The 21,143-nt window shown below is 39.6% G+C and overlaps 3 protein-coding genes across 10 annotated transcripts in view; 2 read left to right on the top strand and 1 right to left on the bottom strand.

The window, feature by feature from the left end:
• LOC124381266 (sodium/potassium/calcium exchanger 2-like) overlaps nucleotides 1-2,037 on the bottom strand; it is a 64,674-nt gene extending 62,637 nt beyond the window's left edge. For all 8 annotated transcript variants that reach the window (XM_046842722.1, XM_046842723.1, XM_046842725.1 and 5 more), the window contains exon 1: nucleotides 1,975-2,037. The gene's annotated coding sequence lies outside the window, so the exon portion shown is untranslated. The remainder of the gene's footprint in view (nucleotides 1-1,974) is intronic.
• Nucleotides 2,038-13,370: 11,333 nt separating this feature from the next.
• LOC124381267 lies at nucleotides 13,371-17,772 on the top strand. The gene is made up of 4 exons (XM_046842732.1): nucleotides 13,371-14,023; nucleotides 15,875-16,016; nucleotides 16,145-16,231; nucleotides 17,502-17,772. The coding sequence occupies exons 1-4, from the start codon at nucleotides 13,457-13,459 to the stop codon at nucleotides 17,753-17,755; spliced, it is 1,050 nt and encodes a 349-aa protein (XP_046698688.1). The 5' UTR covers nucleotides 13,371-13,456; the 3' UTR covers nucleotides 17,756-17,772.
• On the top strand, nucleotides 17,766-18,387 carry LOC124381196 (zinc finger protein 214-like; the record flags this gene model as incomplete). The annotated part of the gene is made up of 1 exon (XM_046842614.1): nucleotides 17,766-18,387. A coding segment is annotated over one exon (489 nt), but the record flags the coding sequence as incomplete, so codon positions are not given.
• Between the last annotated feature and the right edge of the window lie 2,756 nt (nucleotides 18,388-21,143).

Here is a 21,143-nt window from a genome sequence, read left to right as displayed (position 1 = left end):
TTATTATAATAGCAAATGTGGAACTACATTTGGAATGGGATGTTTAGAAAGCACCAAATTGTTAGGTGTCCATATAGTGTATATAGGTAGATAGACAGAGAGAGAGAGAGAGAGAGAGAGAGAGAGAGAGAGAGAGAGAGAGAGAGAGAGAAAGAGAGAGACTGCCTGAACAGACCCATGGGAAAGTCCCACAGAGCTGCCTGGATCTTGTGCTCAGCTGTGTACGTATGCTCAAGGTCACAATGAAACCAATGTCAAAAGAGCCTCGGGATAAAAAGATGGAGCCATTTCCCTCACGTACATCCCTCCGCAACATTCGTGACTGTCTCACGCTCCACATATGACCCTGCATCGGTCAAAACCCAAAACATTAACAGTCTGACACACACATGCAGGTCTGGGGGTAAAAGAGCAGCACAGCAGTAACACTTATTGTTACTGTAGAAACGGCTGATTCCCATCAGCTACCGAAAGCGGCTCTGAAGCAGAAAGGATGCAAACTGCAACGATATAAAATCGAGCAAGCCTGAGACGTTCTGCATGTATGTATCGGCTCACACACACACACACACACACACATCAGCTTTTCTCAACGTTCCTGTCCTGTGTCAGCTTGAACCAAGCAGGTACTAGTCAAACAGCAGCTACTGTCTATTTCTTGATCTTTCATATTCCCGTGCTAGGAAAGCTCTTTTCCGAAATAAATAATTTGATAAATCGTCCATTAGAACGAATACAAACGCTGTTAGATACGTTTTCAAAAAGAAGAATAAGAATAAAAGGAATAATTAGAAAGGAAAAATAGTTATGCACTAGCTAATGTTACTATGCTAGCAATATGCTGAAGAGATTATATAAATGGGTTTTATACTCATCACATGTATATTACAACACAATGGAATTATTTTTCACATATCCCTGTGATGTTAGGAAGCTGGGGTCAACCAGGATACACCTTCCTTAAAGCAGAGTTAAGGGCCTCACGCAAGGGCCCAACAGCGGCAGCTTGGCAATTCCAGGGCTTGAACCATCAACCTTCTGTATAGTAATGTCTTTATATTTATTTATTATTTTATAATTTTTTAGGGTTTTTGTTTTAATAGTTTTTCATATATTTTTAGCACCAGCACACCAGTACATGCAACTGATGATACTTGGCATTAAAAATGATTCTGATTGTTTGATTATAAAAAATATCTAATTAGAAGAAGAACTTATGCACATCTATATTGCTATTCGAGCAAATCCGTGAATATCTGACTCCATATATAAAGGTCGAATCAATCGTAATCTTTAAGTGCGTCATATTTAACAAAAAAGAAAAAAGAGTGAAGAAATTGTGTACGTTTTTCAACATTTTTCATTGATTTGAATAAAAAAAGTGTTTGAATAATACAGAAAAAAACCAGATTTGACCCCTTTACTGTTTTTCAAAAGTCTTGTTCCTGCTGTACTTTATTTCGCCAGCACTTTATTTTTGCTCACGTGTTATAACATCAATCATAATTTTTATATATATATATATATATATATATATATATATATATATATATATATATATATATAATTCGCATATAATTTTCAGCACCATGAATGAGCAGGATTTTGGTTTTCTTTAATGTCCACCATCTCCTTGGAGAGTAAACAGAGCTGGATATGTGTGTGACCGAGCTGCTTTATAACAGGATTAGAGGAAAGCTTTTTCACCTTAAACCCTCTAAACCCATGCAGCGCAGCTTCGGTGCTGTAACATGAAGCCGCACTTCAGCATGTGCACATTTACACTGGGGTTTCGGTTCAGGTTAGCCTCTCTCTCTCTCTCTCTCTCTCTCTCTCTCTCTCTCTCTCTATTACACACACACATCATGTCATTTTCACGAAGACCACAAAGAAGAGACCGAAAATACACAAATCCATGAATGAAACATGCATTAGTTATCAGGGATGAGTAGAAATGAGCAGGACAGTACTCACATGCATGGAGAGGAGCACCAGCAGCAGCAGGTTGAGAGCCCAGGAGTTCTCTCTCTCTCTTTCTACCTCTCTCTCTTTTTCCCTCTCTCTCTTTCCGTCTCTCTCGCTCGCTCGCTCTGTGCGGTGCTGATGCTGATGTTGGTGATGGTGATGATGTCTGGGGGGTGGAGCCCGTTCCGCCTTTCCTAACCAAATACCCCAGAGCAAAGTCATGTTGCCAGACCCACCGTTCTCAACCCCTCCTGATTTACCGCTTGTTTGACCTCTTGTATGGGTATTAAAGAGATGCGCCTTTCTGTAAGTATAGATATAAAAGTGCTATATAGTGCAATAAATCATTTTCAAAGTGCCATGACAAATGATCACAGGAGATATTAAAGCGGAAGAGATCACACCAGGGGCAAAGAATAGCTCTTAGCTTTTACATATTTAACACCAATTGATCAGGATCACTTATACAGCTATATGCAGTTCAATTAAATTCAATTAACTTTTGTTTGTATTGTGCTTTTAACAATGAACATTGTCTCAAAAAAGCTTTACACAGATAATGTGGTGATAAAGAATTAATAATATTTTAAGTTTGTGTAATGTGTAAGTTTGACACTAATGAGTGAGCTGGTGACGACTGTGGCAAGGAAAAAAAAAACAAGACGGCATAAGGTAGAAACCTTTAGAGGAACCAGACTCAAGAGGGAACCCCTCCTCACCTGGGTGACACCGAATGTCCATTCATTGCAGCTAAATGTTGTTGAGGTGTGCGGTGATGGTGATCAAATGCAAACTGTAGTACTGAGTCAGTGTAGCAGACTTTTGAGATTAAAAAGAGTCCGAATCCATCTTCAAAGCTCCTAACTTTACTCCGTAATTTCATAATAATGGGTATTATTAGCCAGAAGTGTACCAGTGGAAATTGTGCTACTGTTGGCCGAAGGAGGAGAAGGAGAGGAGGAAGACTTCTACAGAGACAGCAGGGAAAGGAGAATTGGAGGAGAGTGGAGGTTCTGGTTGGTACTTTAAATGTTGGTACTATGACTGGTAAAGGGAGAGAGGCAGCTAATATGATGGAGAGGAGATGTGTGTTCAGGAGACCAAGTGGAAAGGGAGTAAGAGCAGGAACATTGGAGGTGGGTTTAAAATGTTCTATCATGGTGTGGATGGAAAGAGAAATGGTGTAGGGGTGATTGTGAAGGAAGAGTACAGTAAGAGTGTAGTGGAGGTGAAGAGAGTTTCTGATAGGGCGATGAACGTGAAGCTGGAAGTTGAATGCGTGATGATAAATGTCATCAGTGCTTATGCTCCACAAGTGGGATGTGAGATGGAGGAGAAGGAAAAATTCTGGAGTGAGTTAGATGAGGTGGTAGAAGGTGAACATATGAATGAATGGTGAACACTTATTTTAAAAAGGAGAAGGAGCATAGGGTGACGTATAAGAGTGGAGGAGGGTGCACACAGGCGGACTAGGTTCTATGCAGAAAATGCAACCTGAAGGAGATTGGAGACTGTAAGGCGTTGGTAGGGGACAGTGTGTGCTGCAAGTTAGAGCAATAGGATACAGATAGAAATATGTTGACTAGTGAGGAGAGTGTGTTATGAAGATGGAGGGAGTATTTTGAGAAGCTCATTAATAAGGACAAGGAGAGAGGGAGAAGGTTGGATAAGGTGGAAATGGTGAAGAAGGAAGTGAATAGGATTAGTAAGGAGGAAGTGACAGCAGCGATTAAGAGGATGAAGAGTGGAAATTTGGTTGGACCAGATGACATACCGGTAAAAGCATGGAGATGTTTAGGAGAGATGGCAGTGGAGTTTTTACCAGCTTTACCATTCTGGAAGGTGAGATGATGCCTGAGGAATGGAGAAGGAGTGTGCTGGTACCAGTTTTTAGGAATAACCGAGATGTGCAGACCTGCAGTAACTACAGTGGAATTAAGTTGATCAGTCACACCATGAAGTTATGGGAAAGAGTAGTGGAAGCCAGGCTGAGAGAAGAGGTGACCATCTGTGAGCAACAGTATGGTTTCATGCCAAGGAAGAGCACCACAGACGCATTATTTGCTTTAAGAATGTTGATTAACAAGTATAGAGAAGGACAGAAGTTGTTGCATTGTGTGTTTGTGGATTTAGAGAAAGCGTACGACAGGGGGGAGAGAGGAGTTGTGGTATTGTATGAGGAAGTCTGGTGTGTCAGAGAAGTATGTGAGGGTGGTGCAGGACATGTATGAGGACAGTGTAACAGCAGTCAAATGTGCAGTAGGAACGTCAGGCTGGTTTAAGGTGGAGGTGGAACTGCATCGAGGATCGGCTCTGAGCCCTTTCCTGTTTGCAGTGGTGATGGACAGGTTAAAGGGCGAGGTCAGACAGGAGTCTCCCTGGACTATGATGTTTGCAGATGATATTGTGATTTGTGTTGAGAGTAGGGAGCAGGTGGAGAAGAGCCTGGAGAGGTGGAGGTACATGCTGGAGAAAAGAGGAATGAAAGTCAGTAGGAGTAAGACAGAGTACATGTGTGTGAATGAGAGGGAGGGCAGTGGTGTGGTGCGGTTGCAGGGAGAAGAGGTGGAGAAGTTCAGGTACCTGGGGTCAACAGTGCAACAATAATGGAGGGTGTGTTAAAGAAGTGAAGAAAAGAGTGCAGGCAGGGTGGAGTGGGTGGAGAAGAGTGATAGCAGGAGTGATTTGTGATAGAAGAGTATCTGTGAGAGTGAAAAGGAAAGTTTATAGGACTGTGGTGAGACCTGAGATGTTGTATGGTTTAGAGACCGTGGCATTGAGTAAAAGACAGGGGGTGGAGCTGGAGGTAGCAGAGCTGAAGATGTTGAGATTTTTGTTGATGATAATGAACAAGATTAGAAACAAGTTCACATGTGCATGTAGGACGTTTTGGGGACAAAGTGAAAGAGGCCCGATTTAGATGGTTTGGACATGTGCAGAGGAGGGACATGGGGTATATCGGTAGAAGAATGCTGAGGATGGAGCCACCAGGAAGGACAAAAAGAGGAAGGCCAAGGAGGAGGTTTATGGATGTGGTGAGGGAAGACATGCAGGTAGCTGGTTTGCAAGATACAGACATAGTGGACAGAGGGGTATGGAGACAGATGATCTGCTGTGGCACCCCCTAATGGGAGCAGCCGGAAGAAGAAGAAGAAACCAATATAAAATTGTGCACCCCAGGGTATACACTGAATATGTGTTTTATACCTTGAATCCACAAGAACTATGCAAGGATGAAGGCTTCAGTGTTGCCACCCGTTATAATTCTTATGCCTCCACATAAATAATTTTCTAGATCTGCCCGTCACTCAAACAGGACAGCTGAAAAATAGACTGCAATATGGCCAGGTTGGCTGTCCAATTTAGTCTGTGCTCATGATTCCTATTCTTGTCTGACAGATGTGGAACCTGATGTGATCTACTGTTGTAGCCGGATACCTCAAGGTGCAGTGTTTTGGACATGCCGAAATGCTTTTCCGCTCACCACACTTGATTATTCAATGTCCTGGCAGTTTGTTATTTTCTTTTGTGTTTCCACCCACAGAACTGTCACTCACACTTTTTCATACCATTCTGTGTGGACTTCGAAAAGGTGTGAAAATCCCATGAGATCAGCGGTTTCTAAAATGCTCAAACCAGCCCATCTGGTGCCAACAGCATGGCCCTGATTAGAAATCACGATTTTTTTAAAAAAAAATTTATTTTTTTCATTCTGATGTTTCCGACTTTACTAACAAAATCGAGTGGAAATGGCAAATGGGGGACTAAATGTGGAATGGGATGTTTAAAAAGAAGAACATACTAATCTTATAGTCAGGTGTCCATACACTTTGAGCCATAAAGAAGGTATATAGATATGTGATAATATAATAAAACAATAATCTTTCAACTTAAAAGTTAAAGTTTCATCATAGATCAGTTAGTCAGAGCACTCGTTTATATAAATTAATATTATGAAAATTATTTAGATTGATAAACTTTTCCTTTGGCATGAATGTCCTAATTATTGATCCTACATAAATTAAGTTTTCTTTATTATTTGAAAAAAAATTTATGTATACATATTCTTATTTTCATATATTTTACCGTTGCATTTTATATATATATATTATAATTTTATTGTGTAGAGAAGCACTTTCAAGCGCAAGATCATTCAACTTTTAAAATGTATATTTTGCAGTAATGCTTAGCACCGTATAGTAGTTTTGAGAGATTAAGGTTTTGTAGGGGTTTTACAGTGTTGATCTGGCAACCCAGCTTTTTACTTCAATAACAAACGCAGTTATGTTTCAAAATGTATACAATTGGATTATTCATTGGATTAGTTATAGCTTTCCTTTATAAACAAGTTTAAACGTATAAATGATCAAATCCAGGGTTCCACTGATGCAGAAAGACAAGCAACAATTTCTGCTGAAGGTCAGCGTTTCCCAGTGTCCTTTTAGGACTTTTGGTTTTTTAGTCAGAGATATTAATTTGAGTGTTGTGCTGAGGTTTAACTTTTGGTAAATGTTTGGTAAAATTAGATCTTTTTATAAAGGTAATGCCCAGGATGCTCAACACACACACACACACACACACACACACACACACACACACACACACACTCTCTTGTTAGCAGTCTGATTGATTAACAGGTCAGGATTTTTTTTTTTGTGCTGTAGCATTTTCCAGTCTATCAGCGTTCACTTACTCATCCATTTCTGCTTCTCTCTCTGTGTGTGTGTGTGTGTGTGTGTGTGTGTGTGTGTGTGTGTGTGTTTTATATAGTATCCTCCTCAAACTGTTAATGTTTAGGTAAATAAATGTGTGTGTGTGTGTGTGTGTGGTACTACGTAAATCACACACACACACACACACACACACACACACACACACACACACTCAAACTATTACTGTTTAGTTAAATAAATAAATAAATAAGTGTGTGTGTGTGTATATATATGTGTGTGAGATTCACATAGTCCCATCCTCAAACTATTACTGTTTAGTTAAATAAATAAATAAATAAGTGTGTGTGTGTGTGTGTGTGTGTGTGTGTGAGAGAGATTCACATAGTCCCATCCTCAAACTATTACTGTTTAGTTAAATAAATAAATAAATAAGTGTGTGTGTGTGTGTGTGTGTGTGTGTGTGTGTGTGTGTGTGTGTGTGAGATTCACATAGTCCCATCCTCAAACTATTACTGTTTAGTTAAATAAATAAATAAGTGTGTGTGTGTGTGTGTGTGTGTGTGTGTGTGTGTGTGTGAGATTCATAGTCCCATCCTCAAACTGTTACTGTTTAGTTAAATAATAGAGCTGTGGGTCACTTGAACACAAGCAAACGTGCACACACACACACACACACACACACACACACACACACACACACACTACGACCTGTTGCATTGTGTGTTAAATCCTGCTTTTGTGTTCTCACAGTTCAGTAGTTGATCAGCAATGTGGCGATGGCTGAGTGTGCAATGCTTTATGGTCCATTCTGGTAAAAACACAAGAATGAAATGTACAAATACACAAAACAGACGATGTACACTCACAAACTCAGCATAAAAACCCACAAAGCAACAATGACTTTACCGCCCGGATACTAATCCCAATTTACAATTTAGTTTCACGTAAAGAAACACGATGCAGCACAAAGCAAACCGAACTTTCTATCACGCAGAAAGCAGTGAAATCAAACATTACACACACACAATTAACAACACAATTTAAACCACATGCAAGATCCAAAGTCTAAATGAAAAAACCCAATCGACAAAAAGTGCAGAATCTAAATTATTACACAACCTGCACTGACAATTCAATTCCAAATCTACAAATGTTACACAAACTTATACACTAAGATTAAACATATATTAAAATATATACATATAATGCAGATATATTTAAATATGCAAATGCACATAGTAATCAACATAAAGAATATAAAAGCAATATAAATATAGAACCGGGTAACACAACGGTTCACACAATGGAGTCTTCATTTAAATGAAAGCGAAGACAATACAGAGAGTGAACAAGCTGATGGACAAGTTCATGTTCCTCAAAAATGGAAAGGGAATGGTGACATCTGTAGGCTGCAATGTAAGATGGCAGGGTGTTGTGAAGGAAACCTGAGACAATTTACATTCAAGGACTAATAAATCAACTAGCAATTTCAATAAATAATCCAATTTCGACAATTTTCTGTTGCTCCAAATGAATGAGATGATCAGTTAAACGATACAGAAAAATGAGCGAATTAACATTGTAATGTCTTCATAGAATATTTGGACTGTTCCAGTGTTGTGTTTCATAGAACGCTTTAATCCAGGGGTCACCAACCTTTTGAAACCCAGAGCTACTTCTTGGGTACCGATTAATGTGAAGCGCTACCAGATTAATACACACAATCCAAATAACACACAAGTTCTGAAATAACAAATTTGCTTAATTTACCTTTAATTATATGTTAATTATTAATAATTAATGATATTCATTTATATCTAGTCATCTATATTTTAATACTGTCATTTTGAAATTCACACCAATGCAAGTGTGATTTAAAAAATAATAGCAACAAAAGAAATTAGATGCAGCTCACTGGTAAGTGGCGCTACGGTGAGCTATTTTTTAGAAAAGGCCTACGCGGCGACTCATGTGGTCCTTGCGGGAGACCTGGTGCCCACGCGAACCATGCTGGTGACCCCTGCTTTAATCGTTCCAATATGTACCGTACATGGTTACTGAAAGAATCCTGAAAAGCAGACTGTCTTGACTTCAGCATGAAGTTCACAAAAAAAAATAAAAAATCATAGAATAAAAAGTAGTACACCCTCATCATTGTTTTTGGCTACTGCAATAATCTGGATATTATTTGAAAATGCGTTTTTTGTCTAAAAACCCTCACGTCCCTGTACGGCGCATGAGCAAAAAATGATATTTTTTCCTCACATGAAGACGCCGTTTTCAGTCGAAGAAAACGTAGCTTTTTGCATTTTCGCCACGTTTCAAGAAAACATTTTCGGACCTTTTGGTGCGGCTGAGCAACTTTTGGGAAATATTCGAAAACGGAATTGGAAAGAGCGTTTTTTTTATCCATGAAAACTACTTTTTCACATTTACCAGGATTCACTGCGATGCGAATTTACAAATTGATCCACTTTGGAAAGCTACGTTTCCTTTGACTGAAAACTGCGCCACGGTGTGGACGGAAGGTCGAAAAATATACGTTTTCCGAATGAACACGTATTAGTGTGGACGTGGTGTAACCTTCCTTGAGCTCAAACGCTATGAGTTGAAATGCAGATATATTCAAATATGCAAATGCACATGGTAATCAACAGAAAGAATATAAACGCAATAGAAATGGGTAACACAAAAGGTTCAAACAATGGAGTCTTCATTTAAATGAAAGTGAAGACTACAGACAGTGAACAAGCTGATGGACAAGTTCATGTTCCTCAACAATGGAAAGGGAATGGTGACATCTGTAGGCCTTCTGGCAACACACATGAGGGATCTCTGGGACAATAGACCACCATCAACAAACCTGCATGAACACATGAGAGTGGCAGGACGACAGCATCCAAATATAACATCACATTTCCTCAAAATTATGGTAAAACACCTATGATCCCTACAGATCTGCTTCAGAACACTATCTGGAATGTTCTGTTACTATGGAGCTTTGTAGGAGATGGGAGAAACCTCTCTGTTGTAGTCTTAACTATATGAGGTCCCATCAAAACCACCCTCCAGTCCTGCAGGTAGCGCTGGAATAGGCACACCGCCATCACAGACGAAGAACAAGTCGAGGCGCTGCAATTTTCCAACAGGAGCTTCAGATCCATCTACTGATGTGTAATAGAAATCCCTGAGAGATTTTCTGCGGCAAGTGATGAGCTTTCCGAAAAAAGAAGAACATTCCAAGCTTGAATATTGAAATGTACGGGCACAAGTTGGAACAGGTAAAGGTAGTAAGGTTTTTGGGAATGTGGATGGATTTTAAATTCACTTTTGGAACACATATTCAGAAACTGATAAAAAAAAGGAATGAATGTATTGAGATGCTTATCAGGAGTAGAATGGGGGGGCAACGTGTCAGTCTTTAAAAAGAATTTACTGTGCTGTGATTAGGTCACACATTGATTATGGCTGTCTAATATACGGTTCTGCGAGCAAAAACAATACTTAAAAAGATTGAGGTAATACAAAATCAAGCTCTGCGAATTTGTTGTGGTGCGTTTCGATCATCCCCGATAGCCTCACTACAGGTGGAAATGGGATAATTGCCCTTTGAACTGCGCAGGTTTCAGCTCAGACTAAGGTACTGGTATGGTGTAAAGGGCCATCTGGAAAATCATCCAGATAGATTGATTTTGAAAGAATGTTGGGAATATGAGTACAGAGAAATAACAAGCTTTGGTTGGGTTGTAAGGAAGGAGGTGAACAAGTTGGAGCTGAAAAATCATGAAATTGCTCCTTCACTTTGGTTGTTTCATAACCCTGTAATAGATTTACAAATTAAGAAAATATTGAGTAATCCGGGGATGAATTTTCGAATTGAATTAATAGTTCGGCAGTACATTACACGAGAGTAATACAATGCACTACAGGTATTTACTGACGGTTCTAAAAACCCAGAATCTGAAAGAACTGCAGCAGCAGTATATATTCAATTCAATTCAATTTATTTTTATTTGTTTAGCGCTTTTAACAATGAACATTGTCTCAAAGCAGCTTTACACAGATAATGTGGTGATTAAAAGTGAAGATGTTCTTTATGAGTAAGTTTGTCCATGATGAGTGAGCCGGTGTCGACTGTGGTGAAGGAAAATCTCCCAGGGACGGCATAAGGAAGAAACCTTGAGAGGAACCGGACTCAAGAGGGAACCCATCCTCATCTGGGTTGCACTGAATGTCCATTTATAGCAGATATACGATGTTGCGGGGTGCAGTGATGATCAGAAGCGAAAAGTAGTCCTGAGTCAGTCCAATCCATCCTCAAAGCGCCCGTTCTTACTCCGGGATTTAATGGAACCACCCAAGGTGTTGATGAGAAACCGTCCCAAGCTGCACAGAGTGGCCTCCAGTTGAAGAAAACACTATCCAGAGGCAGACCTGGACGAAGTGGGAAGATCCACGGAGGGGAGAGGGGCAGGAACAGTGGTCACTGGAACTTAAGCATGTTTATCTTCATATATCCCTGCTTGTGAGACAAAGATCGCAAAAAGACTTTCAGATCAAGTGTCAGTTTTTGCTACCGAACTTTTAGCAATCATTCTAGCCCTACAGTGGATCGAACAAGTCCAACCAGAAAGAACAGTGATTTGTAGTGATTCAATGGCAGCCCTCTCTAGTCTAAAAAGTGGAAAATCCGAATCAAGGCAAGACTTAATATTAGAAATCTTATAAAGTCTGTTTAGAATTAGGCAGCTGAGGGTGGAGGTAAATTTTCTTTGGGTACTTGCTCATGTTGGTGTGGATGGAAATGAAACGGTGGACCTGCTAGCAAAGAAAGCATTCAATCATTCTCAGATAGAGCTGAATTTAAGGCAGTGATTTCATCTGAAGTATGTAAAAGATGGCAGGAAGTATGGAATAGTGGGAGTAAAGGAAGACATCTCTTCCAGATACAGGAGAATGTTGGAAATGAGATGAAAAGTTTGGGAAATAGGAAGAAGGGTGTCATCATCACAAGATTGAGAATTAGACATGCTGCATTAAACCATAGTCTCTTTAGAATAGGTAAGCATGAATCGAGTGAATGTAAAAAGTGTGGGGAATTGGAAACAGTGAGACACATTCTTGATAAGTGTCCTGCAAGTGTGTGTTCCCCCCACCCACCATTCTGTGTTCGCTCCACACACCAGATCAGTAGGTGGCGGTAATACACCTTTTCGGTGGTCTGCCAAACCTGCTATAAAACACCACAAGAAGAAGAAGAAGAAACCCCCTGAGCTCCTCAAGGGATATTTCTAATCTGGTTTTAATCTAATCCAGTTTAAGAAAAATATCGATTCCTTGTTCCAGCTGTGTTTTAGGAACTGGTCTGGTCCTGCTTTAGAGAAAGGTGAGTTCAGGAAAAGCAGAAGAGCTCCATCTACATCCCAGTGGAGAAAGTGGGCAAAATGGCGTATGGACTGAACTGTATGGATATTTAAGTTCTATCACAATAATGAATATGCAGCGCGGGTCGGTTCATCTGTTTAACAAGAATAACAATGATGTCATTCATATAGAAACACAGCCGCATTCAAACAAGTAGATTCATTTCTCTCGGGACAGAGAGTCGCTTCTGTCCCTTAAACATCAAAGGCTTAGTTTAAAAATATTTTGCTTTATTTAGACTTCAATGTAAAGTTTTAACGGTTTTGTTTCCTTTGATGTTTGAAGCGCGCTAGTGGGCGTGGCCACGGTTTAAAGCTCCTACAGCAAGTAGGTGAAAGTTAAAGATGGGGCGCGCGCGACAGACAGACTATGGATGGATGGATGGATGGATGGATGGATGGATAGAGAGAAAAAAAAACTCCTTAGAATCCCTGGAGACAGACAGACTTTCTTAAGACTCCTCAAGAAGTGCAGGTGCTGTTGAATAACCAGAGCTGAAGTGTTCAGGTGCCAGTACAGATCCTGATCCTGAGATATGAAATCCCAGGAATTTAAAGTTGGAGACCCACTTTACTTCAGTTTATAAGTTTAGTGCCTATAACTGTATTTCTAATGAGTGAGACAGTTGCAAGGAAAAACTCCCTGAAACCTCATGGAAGAAACCTTGAGGGGATCCACAGTCAAAAGGAAACAGTGTTCATCGTCAACCCAATCAGGTAGATCTGGGAAAAAGAAAGGATGCGCTACCTCACAAGCATGCTTAACTTGATAGATAGAGAAAGAGAGACAGATTGAGAGAGGAGAAAAGGGGAAACAGCTCTCTTATGAGGAAACCTTGACAAGAACCTGATATTACAAGGAGTGCATCCTGACCATGTGACGCCTGATAGTGTGATTATAGATCACCTCACTTCTACACGTCTATACTGTGTATAAGAAAGAAATGATTTGATGTAACTTTATACAAAACTTTCAACGTCCTTGAGCAAACTTGTTTTTCTTTTTTTTTTTTTTTTATACAGGTACAGCGGGAAAAATAAGTATTTGACAAATCAGCATTTTCATCAGTAAGGGGATTTCTAAGTGGGCTATTGACAAAAAATTTCCACCAGATGTATCCATCAAGCCAAATAATGAAATAAGAAAATCAGAAGATTTAAGTCTACAAGTTGAGTCATAATAAATAAAGTGAAATGACACAGGGAATAAGTATTGAACACATGAAGATCACAAGGTGCAAAATGGCATAGAAAGCCAGGAGATCACCTGAAATCTGTCAGTATTGAGAGAGAAACCCTGCCCCCTATCAGTACTAATTGATATCAGCTGCTTTAGTCCTAATTGCTGGCCTATAAAGGCTTCTCATTACCCAAGAGGCACACAGGAAAGACTTCATGATGGGTAAAAGCAAAGAACTCTCTCAAGATCTTCGTAATCGTATCATTGAAATGCATAACGTGAATGGTTATAGGCGCATTTCCAGAATGCTGAATGTTCCTGTGAGCACTGTGGGGGCCATTATCCGGAAATGGAAAGAGCATCAGTTCACCATAAACCGGCCACGATCAGGTGCTCCACGTAAGATCCCTGTCCGAGGAGTCCAAAGAATAATCAGGAGAGTTCGCCAAGAGCCAAGAACCACTCGGGCAGAACTTCAGGAAGACCTTGCATTAGCAGGTACTGTTGTTTCAAAGAAAACTATAAGCAATGCACTGAGCCGTCATGGCATCCATGCACACTCACCACGCAAGACTCCATTGCGGAACAAAAAGCAGGTTGAGACTCGGTTAAAGTTTGCGAAAGAGCATTTGGAGAAGCCTGTGGATCATTGGGAGACTATAGTATGGTCAGATGAAAGCAAAATTGAACTTTTTGACAGTCGTTCTACACACCATGTTTGGAAAAGAAATGGCACTGCCCAAGCAGAAGGCAGCAGACCAGACTGTCATGGTCGCTCACAGGTAAGTGTTCCTCATTAAAAATGTCCATGTCTGTGGGTTCATGTACATGTTGTAGCCTGAGCAGGAGTTCAGACAGATAGATGTGGTTGGCTGGTTTCACATACATCAGAGGATGATTTCCCTTTAAGCCTCCATAGTGGATCTCCAGCATGTTGTAGGGGAGACCTAGATGATCTTTTGGACTTGGCCAAGACTAAATTATGGAGGAAATCAGTAAAGATGGTCCACTGTTCAGTGCAGTAAGAAAGTAAATGTAATTTTTTACTGTACTTAAATAGCTTTTTCACATACCTGCAATTTTAATCAAATATCTTTTTACTCAACTGAATTTTTGTCGAAATCAGTCGTTCCTGATAAAAACGTAAGCACACAGCAGGTGACCAATCAGGGTCGAGCACGCGCTGCGTTTTGAACATGTTTTGATTGGCGCTTGGTGTATCTACTGATCACCAACATACAGTTCAGCATCAGTTCAACAGAAGAACATTTAGATAGGAATAAACGAAGAAACTCCAGACTCAAACTCGCCACAATGTGTTAACGCAGGTTTTTTTAATTGGATTTTGAAATAGTTATATTCCACCTCAATCACTCATTTGCAATTCCACACACCTCCAGTAGGGGTGTCGATTAGGGGTGTAACATTTTGAATGCAACCGAATGCAATCCTTGTTTTAGTACATTGTTCAAATCCAAGTATCAACATATTAACTGGTGGAAAAGAAATCGCTTCCAGTCATCGCCAACGTTTTTACGACAATCCATGTGGATTCTTTAACGTTTTATGCAAAGGAGAAATTTGCATATCGAGGGAATAAATGAATGAAGGATAGAAGGAATAAATTCATTTATGAATAAATAAATGGAATGGATAAACAACACAATGTAGGCATTTCAAAAACACAGGATATTTAGATTAAATAGAAAATTTAATATTGTTCAATTATGTAAAACGCGCATCTGTATTACTCAGTTGGAGTCTACCAAAAGTAAATGATTTTTAATTTAATTTGTCCATTTATTTAATTTTATTTGATCAGTTTATTAAATCATTAAATCAGTATAATGTGTTTTGGTTTAATTTGATTTATTTTATTTCACATACATACACACACATTATTTATATATATACATATACAGTATATATATATACACATACAGTATATATATATACATACACAGTAAGGAAAATAAGTATTTGAACACCCTGCTATTTTGCAAGTTCTCCCACTTAGAGAGACATACAAATAAATAGTTAAAAAATCATATATTGTGATTTCTGGATTTTTTTTTTTTTAGATTATGTCTCTCACAGTGGACATGCACCTACGATGACAATTTCAGACCCCTGCATGATTTCTAAGTGGGAGAACTTGCTAAATAGCTGGGTGTTCAAATACTTATTTTCCTCACTGTGTGTGTGTGTGTGTGTGTGTGTGTGTGTGTGTGTGTGTGTGTATATATATATATATATATACACACATACACACACACACAAATATATTTTTTAACCAAGCCATCGTTTTATTTAAAATTGTTTTCAAAATGTTGTTCACAAATGTTAATAATTTCGGTAAAATATACCGAAATTGACTTAAAAATTGAGTACCAAACTGTGAATTGTGTGTACTGTTCCACCCCTAGTCTCTATTAAACCCATCAAAATCTCTTTCTTTAGATGCAGTTTGTTTAATGCCCATGGTGTGTAGCTGGTTTTAAAAGAGCTGGTTAGACTGACCAAAGGAATTTATAAAGGAGTCTCTCGATAATGAGCTGCTGAACGTTTATAAAACGGGAATACAAAAAGAGTTTCTTTTCTACTAAAGAATAAATTGTTCTTTTGGCCAATAGTTTTGCAAAAACGTGCAGACGGAAACTTGTACAGATTCGAACGTAGGGACATCGGACCCTCTGGAGGACGCTGTGGAAGATCAGAACGAGGCATTACTGCGGATTGTAAAAGTGGAAGAATCCGAAGATGAAGGTTACTTTGGTAAGACCACAGAACACAGGAGATGTGATGAATGAAACTTTGAAGTCTAACTTCATTATCGACTCAATGCAGTACATTTTCCTGCCTTTCTTTTTGCATTGGGGATGATTTTAACTTTGGGATTTTAGGTCAAGGAACATCAGCTTTGGGTCACGACATCCCAGTGGAACAGCAACATATCAAAGACGATCATGAGAATGATGATGAATATCTCGGTAAGGCATTTATATTTTAATAATTATACATATTTACTAGAAAATGAGCTAAAATGAGAGAATGAAAGTCAGTAGGAGTAAGACAGAGTACATGTGTGTGAATGAGAGGGAGGGCAGTGGAGGGGTGCGGTTGCAGGGAGAAGCGTTGGAGAAGGTGGAGGAGTTCAGGTACCTGGTGTCAACAGTGCAGAGTAATGGAGAGTGTGATAGAGAAGTAAAGAAAAGAGTGCAGGCAGGGTGGAGTGGGTGGAGAAGAGTGATAGCAGGAGTGATTTGTGATAGAAGAGTATCTGTGAGAGTGAAATGGAAAGTTTATAGGACTGTGGTGAGACCTGAGATGTTGTGTAGATTAGAGACAGTGGCATTGAGTAAAAGACAGGAGGTGGAGCTGAAGGTAGCAGAGCTGAAGATGTAGAGGTTTTTATTGAAAGTGATGAGGATGGACAGGATTAGAAACGAGTTTATTAGAGGGACAGCGCATGTAGGATGTTTTGGAGACAAGGTGAGGGAGGTGAGATTAAGATGGTTTGGACATGTGCAGAGGAGGGACATGGCACATATCGGTAGAAGAATGCTGAGGATGGAGCCACCAGGAAGGAGAAAAGAGAAAGAGGCAAATGTAGAGGACAGAGTAGTATGGAGACGGATGATCCACAGTGGCGACCCCTAATGGGAGCAGCCACAAGAAGAAGAGCTGAAATGTGCTAAGAAAAATTGTTTAAAAATCCAAACACAATAGAGTTCATATGCAGAACACGACTTAGTGTCTCCTTTGTCTTACGGATCTCATGACAGCAGATAAGAAATTAAAGCCATGTATCCTAGCCTTTGTGTACTAGCATACAAATCATATGCTTAAATTGTTTGACTAGGCAGCAGGTAAACGCAGGTGCAGAGAGAAATAATTCCCAAGAGCCTCTAGGCTCCATTAGTGACTAGGTCAACCTAGTGGTGCTCCAGTATCGAGAAGGGATTTACTACCGTTGCTGCTAATCCATCAAACCAGGACAGGAGCTTTTGGTGTGGTACGGAGAGGAGTACCCAAGAGATCACAGCCTTGAATTCAACTGCCTTTGGAATATGAAGACCTCCGTAAACGGTTATATGCAAATTTTGAGATTTTATCATCACTGCTGAAATGGCAACCAGTGGCTATTAAAACCCTCTCGTCTATTTAACCATTTAAAATTGTTTTACAAAAATACCTATGTGCATGTTCATGTCCCATTATGAGGAACAAGTGTCTAATACTTTTTCTTTGATGTTCCAGAAATGAAAGATGGCCTGGAGCAAGTCTTCTCCTGTTCATTGTGTCATCTTTTGTACACTTCCCAAATTTATCTCCAGAAACACATCAGAAGAAGCCACTGTATTGAGGATATGATGCCTACTAGGAGTAGCCCCCAAACCCTTTCTGGAATTCTCCCCATCACCCCTGGACAAGAACAGGAAGATGTCAATCGCAGCAAGAGTTTTACTCATTCTAGCAGTAACCAAACACACCAGTGCAGAAGACCGGAATAATGTGTCATGATGTGGGGAAGGTTTTCCTGATCAGAGCGATAAAGAACCCCAGCACGTTCCTGTAATCAAAAAACCATACGAATGCTCAGAGTGCGGCAAGCGTTTCGCTTTTCAGACAACCCTACAGATCCACCAGCTCGTTCACACAGGAGAGAAGCCGTACCCTTGCTCGCAGTGTGGGAAGAGTTTTCAGCGACGGAGCAACCTCCAGACGCACCAGCGCATCCACACCGGAGCGAAGCCCTATCAATGTTCACAATGCAAGAAGAGTTTTAGGCGCAAAAGCCACCTGAAGATCCACCTGCGCATTCACGCTGGGGAGAAGCCGTTTTACGGGAAGAGTTTTCGACGCCCGAGTCACCTCCAAATACACCAACGCATTCATACCGGAGAGAAGCCCTACCACTGCTCACAGTGTGGACGAAGATTCCCGCATTCGAGCACACTTAAGATGCACAAGTGTGTTCACGTTGAGCCATCGGTCACTGTGGTTTTGTGAACACCAAAGGACTTCCAGACTTTAATGGGTTCCTAAGTTTTTTGTTTGTGGGAATGTCTGTCGAGATCTTCCAACAATCCCACAAAGTGATTCAGATGTAATTGCTATAAATTCTGTTTTGCTACAGACAGTTCTCCATGGTACCCTCTGGTCATGTTCCCTCACCCTGGTACCTTCTTTTCATGTTCCTTCTGAAGCAGCAGTAGTTCCATTGATACAAACTTGACCCAATGTTCATGAGGGAATGTTTCTGGAAAGTGTGTGTGTGTGTCCTAATGGAAAAATTATTTCTTCAAGAAACAAACTGGTTTTTGTCACGCTAATCATTTTGGCCATATAACAATTTCTTTTGGCTTCTCCCATTAGGGGTCGCCACAGCGCATCATCTGTCCCCATACGCCCCTGTCCTGTACATCTGCCTCTTTCAAACCAACTGAATGCATGTCTTCCCTCACCACATCCATAATCCTGCTACTTGGCCTTCCTCTTTTCCTTCTTCTTGGTGGCTCCATCCTCAGCATTCTCCTACCGATATACCTCATGTTCCTCCTCTGCACATGTCCAAAATCTCAGTCGGGCCTCTCTTACTTTGTCCCCAAAACGTCCTACATGCGCTGTCCCTCGAATAAACTCATTTCTAATGCTGTCCATCCTCGTCACTCCCAATAATAATCTCTCCTGATTCCTGATCCGCGTATTTGATTTGGCACGTTTTATGCTGGATGCCCTTCCTAACACAACGCTCCCCAATTATCCGGGCTTGGGACCGGCGCTAAGAGCGCACTGGCTTGTGCAACCATAATGGCTGGGTTTAGGAACTGAATACCGACTTGCGATGAAACTTTTTAGCGCTTCAGACTCGCTGTAAAACAGATGAGTCTCATGTTGGCTTGTGAACAGATTAGTCTCCAAAACATTCTGCTTTCTGTGCATTTTAGCCTGAAGCACGGGTCCTAAAGGGTTTAAAAATGCTACCAAGACGGCGTTAAACAATTGTTAAAATAATGTTGTTTAAAATGTTCAAAATACATAGAAAATAATTATAAATAAAAAAGGTAACTCTAAAGAATGCTGTATTTTATAAGGTGTTTTTTTTTGTTTGTTTTTACACTTTAAAGTGAAGATAAATGTTATTTTCTATACAGTATCTGATTATAGGATCGCTTTATACGCCTGCCCTTATTTAAAAAAAAAGTTGTTCGGCACTTTTAGCACTGGTGACAAGTTTCGAATGAGGTAGTTAAGGCATTGTACTTTGGATCAGAAGGTCACAGGTTAAAATTCCACCAACACCGAGCTGCCAGTGCTGGGCCCTTGAGCAAGGCCCTTAATCCTCCCCTGCTCAGTTGTAGGTCATGTCATATATGTTGTAAATGTTAATGAATTACAGACGAGTACCGAGGTATTACTGTATTAATATAAGGAAGCAATTGATCCTTCACATAGAGCTCGATTGACATTCTTGTCATGGTGGCATGGCTTGTTGGACATAGCAACAGTAACTAATGAGGGCGGGTTGTTGCGATGGTTTGCTATTGTTAAAAAAAAAAAATTCTCAGGTATTATTTGGCTTTTCCCCTGTTGGACATCGGCTGTAAGTGACGTCACTTCCCAACACGCCCAATGATTTAGTTCCACCCATTGACAGCTTAACTCAACGTTCCTGTCCTGTGTCAGCTTTAACCAAGCAGAAAGGAAAAATAGTTATGCACTAGCTAATGTTACTATGCTAGCAATATGCTGAAGAGATATTATATAAATGGATTTTATACTCATCACATGTATATTACAACACAATGAAATTATTTATTCACATATCCCTGTGATGTTAGGAAGCTGGGGTCAACCAGGATACAGCATCTCTAAAGCACAGCGAGTTAAGGGCCTCACGCAAGGGCCCAACAGCGGCAGCTTGGCAATTCCAGGGCTTAAACCATCAACCTTCTGATTAGTAACTCAGAGCTTTAACAACTGAGCTCCCAATTTCCCAATATATATTATCTAACTTAAAACATTTGCACAAACTCTATAGTAATGTCTTTATTTATTTATTATTTTATAATTTTTTAGGGTTTTTGTTTTAATAGTTTTTCATATATTGTTAGCACCAGCACACCAGTACATGCAACTGATGATACTTGGCATTAAAAATGATTCTGATTGTTTAATTATAAAAAAATATCTAATTAGAAGAAGTACTTATGCACAGCTATATTCTAATTCGAGCAAATCGGCGAATATCTGACTCCATATATAAAGGTTGAATTAATCGTCATATTTAACAACAAAAAAAAAGAGAAGAAATTGTGTACGTTTTTCAAAATTTTTAACATTCTGAATTGATTTGAATAAAAAAATATTTCCTGTTTGCTCAACTTTAGACAGGTTGGATATTTCAAAGAAATTCAGTGTGTGAATAATACCGAAAAATAGTCTTTCAAAAGTCTTGTTCCTGCTGTACTTTATTTCGCCAGCATCTCACGTGTTATAACATCAATAATAATTTATTGAGATATATATATAGATAGATGGATATATAGATAGATAGATAGATAGATAGATAGATAGATAGATAGATAGATAGATATATCTATCTATCTATCTATCTATCTATCTATCTATCTATCTATATATATATATTTCGAACTGAAATTATCAGCACCATGAATGAGCAGGATTTTGGTTTTCTTTAATGTCCACCATCTCCTTGGAGAGTAAACAGAACTGGATGTGTGTGTGACCGAGCTGCTTTATAACAGGATTAGAGGAACCCATGCAGCACAGCTTCGATGCTGTAACATGAACGCATGTAAAATATTTTCCAATAGAAATTGTATTAATCGCATGTCAAAACTCACAATAACGTTTTTTTATTTATTAATAATCAAA

The sequence above is a fragment of the Silurus meridionalis genome, chromosome 28 (assembly GCF_014805685.1).
Source record: "Silurus meridionalis isolate SWU-2019-XX chromosome 28, ASM1480568v1, whole genome shotgun sequence".
Taxonomy (NCBI): Eukaryota; Metazoa; Chordata; class Actinopteri; order Siluriformes; family Siluridae; genus Silurus; species Silurus meridionalis.
Note: the sequence above shows the minus strand (reverse complement) of the source record. Positions and strands in the feature narration are given on the sequence as shown.

What these genes read in the sequence shown, in the direction of transcription:
- LOC124381267 (XM_046842732.1), top strand. Translation starts at nt 13,457, where the DNA reads ATGATGGGTAAAAGCAAAGAACTCTCTCAAGATCTTCGTAATCGTATC. An exon ending in ACTGTCATGGTCGCTCACAG is followed by an intron (nt 14,024 to 15,874) that starts GTAAGTGTTCCT and finishes TTTGGCCAATAG; the next exon opens with TTTTGCAAAAACGTGCAGAC. An exon ending in CGAAGATGAAGGTTACTTTG is followed by an intron (nt 16,017 to 16,144) that starts GTAAGACCACAG and finishes TTGGGATTTTAG; the next exon opens with GTCAAGGAACATCAGCTTTG.